General features: G+C 40.2%; 1 protein-coding gene across 1 annotated transcript; it reads right to left on the bottom strand.

The window, feature by feature from the left end:
• Positions 1-265: 265 nt before the first annotated feature.
• LOC129587026 (uncharacterized) lies at positions 266-4,480 on the bottom strand. The gene is made up of 15 exons (XM_055480602.1): positions 4,377-4,480; positions 4,208-4,314; positions 3,923-3,966; positions 3,636-3,674; positions 3,556-3,566; positions 3,256-3,334; positions 3,044-3,181; positions 2,902-2,952; positions 2,644-2,817; positions 1,971-2,109; positions 1,780-1,858; positions 1,437-1,665; positions 1,182-1,360; positions 439-682; positions 266-371 (listed from the first exon to the last, which is right to left on the bottom strand). The coding sequence occupies exons 1-14, from the start codon at positions 4,478-4,480 to the stop codon at positions 676-678; spliced, it is 1,380 nt and encodes a 459-aa protein (XP_055336577.1). The 3' UTR covers positions 266-371; positions 439-675.
• Positions 4,481-13,019: the final 8,539 nt, after the last annotated feature.

Here is a 13,019-nt window from a genome sequence, read left to right on the forward strand (position 1 = left end):
CAATAAAATAATTAAATGCTCTGCATTCCAACCCTTTGAATTTAGAATTAACTATCTGTAATTGACAGCAGCCAATAGCAGTACTGCTGTACCTTGGAAGCATTTCGGCAAGGAGCATATCGGTTTTGGTAGTTTCCTCAACCAATGTGGCGGTTTTGGCCTGTACCAGATGTTCCAACTGTTGCGTCTGCTGGTCAAGCAGTTTGAGCATGTGCGAAACCACGTTTTGCGGCAGATTAGAAGCTTTTGAAATGATCGCTTAATCCCAAATATTGGCGGTCGTAGATTGTAGTCGCTCCGCATACAATCCTCAATATCGATCTCCAGTGGGGTCTTCTTTACCGTTCCATCCTCGGTGAGTGACGACAAAGCTACAAATCAAGACAGAATATTACCGGGACCATTGCGGAGTAAACTGTAAATATATTGTGCAGTGACCTTTTAGCTTTAAGGCATCAAATGCAATGATGCCAAAACCGTGCACGTCATCCGCACGACATACTATCAAATGGTTTTTGCTTTGTTTAACGCGCATCATTTTCGGCTCGGTGTTCACCGCTTGGGATATTCGGTCGAAGCCGGCGTGCGATATTTTCAACGTGAACCGGCTATCGATGAAGCAGGTTGTAGCGGTTAGCGTTCCATGGTATCCCAGCGCCGAACTGTGTATATACATCAATCCCTACATCACAATTTGTAGAACATTAATAAAATATTATTAGCTCAAATTTGTGAATTATTAGTACGAGTATACTGAACCGTTAAATTTAACATACATAGTGGATTTTCCGTGTCTCAAGGCCGTTATGAGCAGACACCATATAAACAAACTTTCTGGTACAAAGTATTTTGTATTTAAACATTCTTTGATTTATGAAACATAAAATAAATTATTATGCTCATTTTTCACAGTTCAAAACTTTCTAAGTTTTTAAGGAAGAGGTTAGTGAATCAATATATTTAAATTATGGGACTTCCTGGAATTGCGTATTATGCAACCAATATTGTTATAAATGTCGGCCATTTGATCACTTATTCAGCGCAAATTTAATCAGCTGAATTTTATCAGGACAAATTACTTTACGCACTAAGAGACGAATCATGAAACGCGTTGCGATAGTGGCAAAAGTCTGTCACGCGATCCCTGTAGGCCATTTATTCCATACAAAAAAAGCGCTTACTTTGACGAGGTCATAGAGAAACGACAGCCGGACGGCCACATCGGTGAAATTGTTCTTCGACTGAGGACGTCATGTAAGGTGCCACGATGACTGAACTCCATTAATAATTCACACGGGCCTTTCTCTTCAACTTTTACCCCATAAAACCGCCCGACATTGGCGTGGTACAAACCATGGACCTGTCAAAAAAAAGAGTAATCAATATTTACCTTTGTCAGCTGCATGGTGAATAACTAACGACGGTTACCGACTTACCGTTAAACTTATGTTCCGAAAGGCTTTATTCCGCGACAAGAGCTTGACGTTCAGTCTATCCGGAAGGGAAATGGACAAAACCTGCTGATTGTCTAATTGCAGCGACGGTCCATGGTACGTTAATGCACAGACACTTTCGTGTGATTTGATGGAATATTTGCCGGTGGATGGCGTTATACCGGGCTTATAAAGAAACATATGCCGAAATTCTTGCTCTTTTATCCGTTGCCTAAAGTGAAATAGCATTGAAATAATCTCGTAATAAAAAAACAACAAAAATGAACCATCAATAATAATAAATTTGTTAATCTCCAAATAAACAAAGGTCACAGAAAGTTCGTACCGATAATAGTGTATAGCTCCACACGCCATAATTATTAGGGCGCAAAGACCGAGTACTAACAGTGTGATGGTCAGGTCATCTAGAAGGGAATCGTAATAATTATTACAGTCATCTAATTCATATCAAGCACAACTCTGAACGTTGCTTTTATGTGATTATATTGAAATTCGTTTCCTGTCTTTTCACTTTACTTCCTAAAGCCAGACAATGCTGTCCATCAAATCCACATTTGGGATCATTGGTCGGAAACGCTGTGGAATTATGCCATTTCCAAAGCTCCGGATCCACAATGTGAAGTTTCTGTATTTCCGTATCATACTTTGCAGCCAGCTGCAGAGCACGAATAATCAAAATACCTACTCGGTGGTAATCGCCTGCGATACTCGAGAATCTTATCTTTAATTAACCGGCAAGCACTAATATATCTATGAGTTCCGCTAACAGTTTTAGATGTACAGGTTGTGTAATTTTACTTATTTTAGGCAGTTTTTTCACTTTTTTGTTTTCTGCGTTGTGCTTGTCCAAACGCTTTTAGCTAAAACTTGAAACTTGCCTTTCAGGGCATACATTTTATGTACGTGATTTCTCATTTCCTAAAGATACAAAAGCTCATATATGAACATTACAATGTACAGCAAAACGATACTACTATTACGCATGTCAGTAAATAAAAGCCCGAGTGGTCTGAGCAGACGTCAAAGGTGACAATTAATTTCCGAAAGGAGTTAAAATTGTTGTATGAGAGCGCACTCGTTGTTGCGTATTGCGAAACATGTTCTATTGATACTAGTGCCAGAATACAGTTTGTTTCCGGAGAAGCTGGGACTTACAAGCATCACGATTAATTCATTAATAATCATTTACCTCGAATTTGCCGTTGCGGGGGTTCAAGCGCAGCAACGGAATGAGGAAGCTGGCCATGCCGGATCTGGCAACGCGGGTGGAACTTGACCGTTTGCTATACATCTGCTGGCGGAGGTTGTGCGCGAACTGTGCCGGTGTCATGTTGGCCATTTGATCGACAGATCGATTAAGGTACTGTACAACCAGGGAAGCACCAGGCATTAAACAAACAACCACTTCCGCTCTCTTCTGTACTGAACAATAAGGATTAACACATACCTCGGCAAAATTCGACAGCAGATCGTACATTAGCGCCGTGGCTTCGTTTTTCTACGCAAAAGAATAAAACGCTCGTCATTGACGGTTAAATCATCATTAAGCGAAGAAGTAAATATTGTACGTGTGAGCATTGTATGTGTACCCGGTAATTGAGCGGGACAGTGATGTTGTAAACACTCTGGGATGTTTGAGCGGTTTTATTGATAAATTCCTCCAGGTCATCCCATTCGAAGAGTGTGTCCGATGAGATAATTACCGATTCAAAGGCTTTCCTGGCTTTCTGTCAACAAGATTATGTTTCGCATCGAGGATTTTTCCGCAAAACATTTACAACCACCGGGAATGTTAACGCACCTCATCATCCGCGTCATTCGCTTTCCAACTGAGCAAATACGGACTACCGGGTGTTATTGCAGCGCCAAGGTGAAAAAATCTAGCCAAAATAAATAAAATTTTAATTTGCGTTACACGTAATAGTTGACCTAATCCGCAAATATTATTGTAGTTTCTGAGATATTTTATCAATAAAAAGACCTAGAAAAGTGCATCGTGTTGTACAGGCAGTTACTAGGAATTTGTTGTAAGAAAATCTTGATTTCGTTTACACTTACACCAAAATGACATAATATTTTCGCAGAATTTTTAATACCATGCCTTGTTAGCCACTGCCAAAGAAAACATCAGCAGCGGTAAACGGAAGCAGATTACTAGTGCATTCCCTTAATATTACTTACAAAGTCTCCATTTGTCATGTTTAATTCGTAAGCCGTAATCTGCAAAAACAAGCAAAGAAAAATTAATATGAACAAATTTCTACTGCAAAAACTGTAAAAACTGAAAAGATTTTCCATATTTCATTGGCAGTATACACAGATATGCATGGCTTTCTAATTCCCTCATGGCCAGAAGCCAGAAAACTGAATTAATATGGTTGCAGCCGCTGCGTTTCACACCAGAAGGAATAAGCTACGAGACAACACAAGATACAGTATGTACAATACATCTGTACATATACACGTACCATGAATTCCCGCAGCAGAGGTGGGTTGATGAAGACAAGGATCACTGCAAACATCAGAATGAAATTGTTATTTGCGAGAGACAGCAAACCGGATTGGCAATTTTAGCAGTGTTTATACAGCCTGTGACTTAAAGTATAAAATCAATTATCCATAAGCAGATTTATGGCAGTACATCAGCAACGGAGAACCGCTTAATACTATTATTCTGCATTATGCCGGTTTTAATTTTAAAAATGCACTTCTAGTTATACAGATACTAAACAAATACAGCACTAGCACCTCACCTCGCGTGTGATTACGCAGTTCATTCAGTACACCACGGTATTGTTCTTTCCCAAATACCGCCAGATTGGTGTACGCATGGGGAATGTACACTTGCTGGACATCGATCCTGTTATACAAGCCGTCTTTGATGAATGCATCACAAAAGTACTCCGACCAGCTCATGCCGACTGGCGGACAGTACAAGCCCAGGTTTTGGTCCACTGATTATCCAGGAGAACTTGGGTCACGGCGGCCACCATATCGGTGCCGGGCAGTGGGCCCAGCTGGACCATCGTGGAAATTTCTCGAAATGGGCTAGATCAAAGTTGGCTGGGTTCGTTGTCAGGAAAACCGTATCAGTGGCTAAAAAATTATAAATAAGTTAATGGAGTTTGGTAAATTCCGAGAAACACAGCAGGAGTTAGTTAAGTACTACTGAAATAATAGTTACATATATGCCTGCTGATATGAATATTTTATCTGTCTCTATTAAAACAACTGCAAAACTGCAAGTACTAATGTAACCGCGCACAAGGTCGGTTGCGCGCACTTCCGGCAGCACTGACAGTATGGGCAACCGACCTTGTGCGCAGTTACATTAGTACTTGCAGTTTTGCATTGTTTTATAGGAAATAACAGCATATCTATATATAATCTATAGCGTACATTACGATCTCATAACGAAATTTATATCTATAGTAATTATTTTCATGCTGTATTTTGGTAAGTGCCTAATTAAATAATTTGCTTAACAAATTTAACCTGCTGCAAAGTTGGCTAAATGCACCGGGGCCACGTTACACCAGTCTGCACTGACAATCACCACCATATCATTTGTCCCCAATGTATCCTCAAAAACCATTTGATGATTTTCATAGAAATCGGCCCATGCCGGCAAAATGTTATCATTTGACGCTACACATTCTGCAGAACCCGTGGATACTTTGCTATGGTCAGAAATATCTAAATCCAGTGGGGTCAAATTGAGTCGTAAGTGGCCAGTAACAAGCACTTCCTCGATATCTTGAAATATCACATCATACGCCGGTCGCATAACCTGATATCCGCAAGTATCGTCGTTGGTCAGTGTAATGATTACCACGGTGAGATTGATAAAATTATCGCAATATACGGCATTTGCCAATAATTCTGCATACAACAACAAATGGACGGCAAAAAATCTGATCATTATGATCGATCTGCGCCATTCAACGCCACGACTAGTTCACATTTTTCTGAACAGTCCAGGTGCGACTGTTTCCCGTTTGGGAAACCCTTCTACTTGTCCTTAACTTCTGTGTTTAACGGAGGTGTGGGAGGGCCTTGGAGCTGACGTTTTCAGCTCACCCTATAGGAAACTAGCATACCGGTTCCCTTATCCGTACTTGTACGATTTTTGTACTAAGACGAAGGGTTAAACAGGCTTTCCTGTAAAAGTGTTGGTACACCCAATAGTTCTATTAATATCTTACGCGTACACCGTTAGTGCTCACTGTGTAGCGCATTTAAGGTAGTTATAAAATTATGAATCAATGACTTTTTTATGAAGACATAATAAGTTTGGTTTTTATGAAGACATAATAAGTCTAGAGTAAATCACAGTGCCAGTGACGTTTCTCCTGTAGTACGAATTAAATGGCCTTCCGATCTGATATTCCATGAATTTCCTGACAGACAGTAGGAAAAAAGTTATGACGAACAAATTGTGTTTGGCACATAAAGCGCCGGATCCGACATCATACGGCAGTTATTATTGATCATATGCGCTTTGTATTGATCATACAGTGGACTGCGAAAAGGTGTTACAATGCGCAACCAGGCACTTTTCTGTACTCAAACAGCCAAATTCGTGATTGGCCATCTGCCTGCAGTATTAACACTTACCTTGCGCATTTCCAACGAAACCATCGACCGATATCTCAAACGAAGAGAAACAAATTTCAGAATTTTGATACCAAGCAAGTTGTTTTATGGGACCTAAGGAGAATCGACGCACCTAAAGTTTCTCGTAGACATAGCATAGGATTTGAATCCACGGTTTTGATTCAGTTTTCACAGAAATCGTATGCTTTGTCTACGACAAACTAAAATAGCTCGCTTTTCTCTTACGTCTCATAAAGGATCACTGTTTGGTACCAAAATTCTTGAAATTTGCTCTTTGTTTGAGATATCGCTTGATGGTTTTCGTTGAAATGCGCACGTGCAAGTGTTCAAATTTTGTGCGTTTCCTGTTTATTGGTCATTTGGTCTTGGTCATTTATTTAGATTGGTCATTCGGTCACGGACCGAATGTTACAGGTTTTCGCAGTCCACTGTATACACACAAAAGCCTCTTCAAAGGTGCAAATATTTTACGTATCGGATTAGGATAGCAGTATAATAAAAGTTGTCTATAGTTATTTTTTTCGGGGTTTTGTAAACCGACAAATCGCGGACTACTTGCTGATGCGCGTGGGTAACCGACCAAGAGTTACCGCAAACTTCATTTTCTAAATAACGTTTCGTATAACTGTACAGACTGTACGTTCGTACCTGCTACCATATGGCCATATGTATAGTTTTATGCAGAAGTTTTCAACTAGTAATCACTGCTCAGTAGAAAGATTGAATACCTTTCCCTTCAAGGCGCTTACAAAATTACCATTATACTTGCATAAAATATATGCACCTAAGCGTTAACCGTGCTACCAGTTATTATCTGTACCGTATGTATCTGTAAGTTACAGTAATGGAACGACTGAAAACAAAATCAGATTAAATTCAAAATTATCTAGCATACAGCATTATCTATCTACCCTGCAGAAGCTACAGTCAATGCGCAAATCTTAGATATTCATTTGAAAACTTTTATAAAGATACTCGTAGGTATGTGACGATGTCATAAAATGCACTTTCTTCTACCGTATTAATCATATGTAATAGTCAAGACAAAATCATAGTGGCACCAGCAGTTACGCACAATTTTGCTCGATCTCCGCTACTTAAACTTAAACTTGGTAACGTGGCTTGTATTAGCACATTATTCGGCCGACCTGACGCAAATCTTGCCAGTTCCATTGCAACGAGCTCGCACCATTCTAAAACGTAATATAAGATGATAACACAAGTGGTTCAACTTTCTTAACAAGTTCACACATTTGATGACCGCACCATTATTAATCAGAACCGTCAAATCTTTCGTAGACCGGATGCCAGCAGATTCGCAAGAATACACCTTTCCCACATTGTCGGCGATGTGAACGACTGCGCTTTCGCATTTATCGCTGAAATCGCTAGCCGAATTATCAACCATACCATGATAATCCCAGCGCTTTATGGTAATCTGGTGCAGAATAGAAAACTGGCTAGTTAGAATTTCCAGCGCGGCGTCTTGGGCGGGAGCCATTGTGTAATAGCCCGCGGAGTCGTCGTTCGTGGCCAGTACAATGATTACTGACAAGTTTCTACTAAGTTCAGCCACTATTTGGTATATCATTGAAATTGAAATCAGTGCACAGCACAGAACGCTGTGTTGATGAATTTTCCGCAAGTACATCTCGTGAAAAATTAATGCATTTAAAAATAACTAAAAAACTATACTTCGAATGCTGCCTTATATGGGCTCCCCTTATATTACTCTCCCTTATCTGGGCTCCCGGGCAATATGAGCAAACCTCTACATGGGCGGTTGCGTTATAACTCACACTTTCGCAGCTGTTATCAGTGTTATGCCTGACTGAAAATTTTGATTTATATAAAATACTTATTTTGCCAGTACTTTTGTAGCATTTAGTTTCTTTCAAAATGCTCAGGTTGCATCAACGGCAGATTCAGAATCTTTCTAAAATTCAAAATCTTTCTAAATTTAAGATCTTTCTAAACGTCGCCCGCTTAAATGCACTAAGAACCCCATGAAAAAATAAAAAAAATTTCGGCATAAGAAATTTAAAAGAAATTTCGGCATTTTCGGTGATAAGAAATTTCGGCATTTTTCAGTTTGTTCATTGGCAAATCCGGTTGAAATTAATGAAAATATTATTATATATATAATATATATAAATATAAATCGGATGTGAAATTTCGGAATTCTTTGGTGTGCTCACTTGTAAATCCGGTTGAAAGAAGTAGAAAAGGGTTTTGCTATAATCCGATAAATTCAATTTGACGGGTATTGCTAACTAGCCGGGAGCCCAGATAAGGGAGAGTAATACAGGGGAGCCCATAAGGCAGCATTCGAAGTATAAGTACGAGTACTGCTGGAAGTCTCGCCGAGCTCAGGGTAAATACGGTAACATCATCGTGCACATACATATTATTTCATGATATAGTGCATACTGTAGCCTGATCGGTTGGTTCAGTTGAATTAAGTTTTGGGAGCTACATCATTACCTATGTTCAACTCCTACCTAGTTAATGTTACTACTCTAGCATCTCAAGTACCAGGTGCAACACTGGAATGATCAACAATCCGGTGTAAAAAGGACATCGCGATTCTGGATCGAGCGCAACAGCTGAACAAGCAAAAATACAAGTAACAGCTCCATGTCGATGGCCGTGGTTGTGTTACTGTGCTGTTTAGCTTGATCGGCGCCACTTCCCACGTTTTGCCACCAGAAATAAGAATTTAATAACCATAAGCATTTCTGGTGACCTTTCCGAATTCTCATGGCTTCTTGCTTGAGAAGCTGCAAGCCGGTACGCACCGAGGGCAAAGATTAAATACCGAATTTTCACGTAGTGCTCTTACAATAACATTCATATTTGACACGTCTGGTTAAAAATATGGGAACTGCGTAAGACCACAAGTTGTCCAGAATTTGTGGAACGAACAACTGCAAGTTTCCGAGAGTTCTACCAGGACATAGCATAGCATACCAGAATAGCATACCAGAAGTGATATTCTGTTCGTATGCTCGCACGAGCAGACGACTCAGGTGAGTGATCATGAGTCCATATACAGTACGTAGAAGATATCACTGCTCATTTTCTTTGAAGGTGTAAGGCAATTAGGTATAAATATTCAGCGACTCAGAATTGCCGGTATCTGTTACTTCTTATGCTTCGATTTATAATATGATGAGAATTCCGCAATAGTCGTCCGAGCGATTAGTAAAAATATTTACATTTAAAGCAGTTTAGTACAGTAATCTACTCTGTACAACGTGAATCATAGCGTTGACACTCTTGTCTCTTATCATCAACAGTATTATGACAAGGCGCCTCATCAAGGCATCCAGACTAACTAGGCTGTTTTGTTCTTGGGATATGCCATATCAGCACAAGTATCAATTACAGTGATCTTTACCTGTCTACCCTAGTGTTCAAATGGCTGAATTCTAGTTAAACGATCTGAACTAAAGTTAGGAGACGATTACCGTATTTTTCGGATTAGAAGCCCGGGGCTTTTAACTTTTCATCGTTACCCGGGGGGAGGCTTATATGGTAGAGTATTTTGAAAAAACAAAGGGGGGAGTATTGTAAAATCAGGGGAGGCGAGGCTTATATGGTAGAGGAGGCTACAGTTCTGGAGGAGGCTATCAGTTCGAAAATACGGTAATTGTTTTATTATCAGACCGCTTAATTTATAGTCTTTAACGCTTTATTTGCTGACTACATTAGTCTACTTTTACTCGGAACTGCGAAGGGAGCAACAGCTTTGCGCCTAAGAGATCCGTAATCTGTAATGGCTGCTTAAATTATACGTTAACACAGACAGTGTGCTAAGGCAGCGAAGGAGACACCCAAAGTCTGGATGAAGTATCAGGTGCGCACACTGTTTACCGTGTGGGTGTACACATGGACCAGTTATTTAACAAGTGCGCGTGGTTGAAGGATTTAAAAAAAAAACTTTCTCGCATGATTTCACGACGGTTAGTTCGAAATGCACATTTGGGAATATTCCAGCAAGACAGCAATTGCCAGTCGCAGATGTCTTTTTCCACAGATAATCGTGTTTTGAACAGAATTTTTCTGCATAACTCATTAAAGTATGCAGTGCTGACTCGCTGAGTTCAGTTAGCCGGAATGCCGCACTTATGCAGTAACATCTGTTCGCTTTTCTCAAAGTCATTGTTTATTTCCTCAAACTTCGGTAATAGTCATACTGCAAGCTCACAGTTTACGGCATCAAAATTATATATAATCATGAATATGAACTGTGAGCAATCGCACGAGAATTGTACCCGATATCAACGTAAACGTCAAACAACTGTGATGATAACGGTCGGCTTTACAGTGGACGCCAAAATTATCTTACACTTATGTAATCACACAACGCGCAACCAAGCACTTTTCTGTACTAAAACACCCAAATTTTGACTGGCCATCGGCTTGCTGACATTTACACTTGCCTTGCGCGTTTTCCAACAAAAAACCATTGATCGATATCTCAAACGAAAGAGGAAAAATTTCAAGAATTTTGATACCAAACAAGTTGTTCTTTATGAGATCTACGAGATAACCGAGGCATCTAAAGTTTCTCGTAGACATAGCATAGGATTTGCATCCGCGGTTTGGTTTCAGTTTTCACACAGAAATCGTGTGCTTTGTCTACGACAAACTAAAATGGCTCGATTTTCTCTTAGATCTCATGAAGGATGACATGTCTGGTATCGAAATTCTTGAAATTTTTTTTGTCTTCCGTTTGAGATATCGCTTGATGGTCTTCGTTGGGAAATACGTCAGAACAAGTGTTCGTATTCTAGCGTTTTCTGTTTAGTGGTCATTTGGTCCTGGCCATTCATTTTTATTGGTCATTCGGTCCCCGACCGAATGTAAGACAATTTTGACTTCCATTGTATGTGTTCGCGGCACTCGTAAAATACCACACAAAATAAAGCACTTTGCAAGTCAGCATGGTTATGACACTGGACAGAGCAAGAACATCAGTCACGTAGCGCTTGTCACCCGTGCCGGGCAAGACGACACACGACAGTCGTTGTATCCAGCACTGGGCGAGACAGAGATGTCCACTAGAGAGCTAAGGTCACGAAAATAATGGAAGTTAAACCTAAAAAGACAAACTCCGAATAACCTGGACTGCGGATCTGGATATCCTATTCCTGTCCATTTTTTATGCTACACTGTGGCTTTCCGATCCATCTTTTTTCTCATTCACAATCCACATTGCTCCAGAAATGCATTGATTTCCTTTTACCGCAGGACCAAAACTCCTGGCCAGGCAGTATGAGCGACAGTGAACTTTGTTTACCTTTTTTAATGCTTGAATTATTACTTTTCCGTTATGAGTGCCGGAGTTTTCACATACATTGACTGATCTTTAAAACGAGCCTCACTAATGTGGGCTTAGTTCAACCTAACTGAGATATTTTTAAGACGGAGCACCAAGAAGCCCGAAGTAGTTTCCAGATCACTTCCATCGCGCTTTAATTCCGTTCCCCTCCGAAAAGATCCAGCTCAGAAATGCGAGCATATACATGTAATATACCATATAGCATGTTTAAATGACCATCGATGTGTACATCGGCACGCAGGTGTTATCCGTGCGTCCAGTTCTTCGAGTCGCCACGGTGGCCTCGTTGTCCACTGTCGTAAAAATATGTTGATTCAATTTCTCATTATTTGTTGTTTCCTGAAGGCTGCTCTATGATCTTAGCAGGAAGTACCCTGCCTTTATGACCACAAACAAATTCGGGACATTTTCTTTGAAGAGTAGTCATCATTTCATCGCATCAAGTTTTCTTACAAAGTACTGAGCGGGCAGCTCATTTCTTACTAAACGAGAAAATTGAAAGGTCACAAAAAGCCGTAAAGATCCGCCACGAAACTGACCAACACCTGCACAACTCTTTTACGTACTGGTATAGCAGATTGAATTTAAAATTTCAAGTTAACGTTAGCATTTCAAGATAACATTTCGACATAACGACCAAATTTCAATTTACGGAGAAATTACGCTTTATAAAACCGACATTCTCCTTATAATAATGCAAGAGGCAAGTCACGCAGTGCCAGAAAAATGGGCCGTTGCAGCTAATTACCACTACTCGCCAGTCGTCCTTCTTCTGTTCAAAGCCTCAATCGCACGCACTGCTCTTTTCGGAACTGCTCAACACCGAAGCATGTCGGAAAGGGCAAGGTTCTGCTAGCGAACTGCTTCTCTTTATTCACAGTTCGTAAAACTTTACAGTTTTCATGCACCCACTTACACGTTCTAATTGCTATCTAAAATGCAAATTTGAGGAACTTCCTTCCATTCACAGCTTTCAGTATTCTCTTCAACTTGCAATTTGTTCAACATTCATCTTAACGCACATAATTCTGGTATCGAAGCCGTGTTTGTCCCATATCTGCGAAGAGCCTATTCTATCCTTACTGGCGCTATAACTTCACGAAGTAAATGCGCGGGCTCTCATGTTCCGATCAGCAAGTGCAATACTAGTATCCTGAGCAGTAAAGAGATCCTGCATAAGCAGCACTCCAGACCATAGGTCGCTGTTTGTTCAACCCGGTTTTGAATTTCAAAATGAGTTCACGCTTCGGAGATTCGTATAATTTCCTCAAGTGCAACGGTAAAAACTGCAAAATGTTTGCTTACGCGATGGTCCGGTTATTTCGACCACAGCGAACAGCGGTGTTCGTAGAGAGAAGGGTAAGTACTGTATGTACTGTATATTGTACAACTATCATTGTGTACTGTATACTTATAAACGACGGTATAAAATATCTAAATTATCAGGTGTTTAAATTTCTTGCGCAAGTTTTTTTGGGGTTAATATACATTAAACTATTTTCCGCGTTTTTCTCGACAGAGCCGAACCTGCAGTGAATCTTGCCATATCCATCCCAGAAATTTCACACCATTCTGCGAACAGTACAAATGGTCATATGCAT

Source organism: Paramacrobiotus metropolitanus, unplaced genomic scaffold, assembly GCF_019649055.1.
Source record: "Paramacrobiotus metropolitanus isolate TYO unplaced genomic scaffold, Prichtersi_v1.0 Parri_scaffold0000023, whole genome shotgun sequence".
In the NCBI taxonomy this organism is placed as follows: domain Eukaryota; kingdom Metazoa; phylum Tardigrada; class Eutardigrada; order Parachela; family Macrobiotidae; genus Paramacrobiotus; species Paramacrobiotus metropolitanus.

Coding starts and splice junctions, on each gene's coding strand:
- LOC129587026 (XM_055480602.1), bottom strand. CDS start 4,480: ATGGTCCAGCTGGGCCCACTGCCCGGCACCGATATGGTGGCCGCCGTG. Junction 4,315..4,376: donor TGGGCTTGTACTGTCCGCCA/GTCGGCATGAGC, acceptor CTTGTATAACAG/GATCGATGTCCAGCAAGTGT. Junction 3,675..3,922: donor CTCTGCTGCGGGAATTCATG/GTACGTGTATAT, acceptor TTGTTTTTGCAG/ATTACGGCTTACGAATTAAA.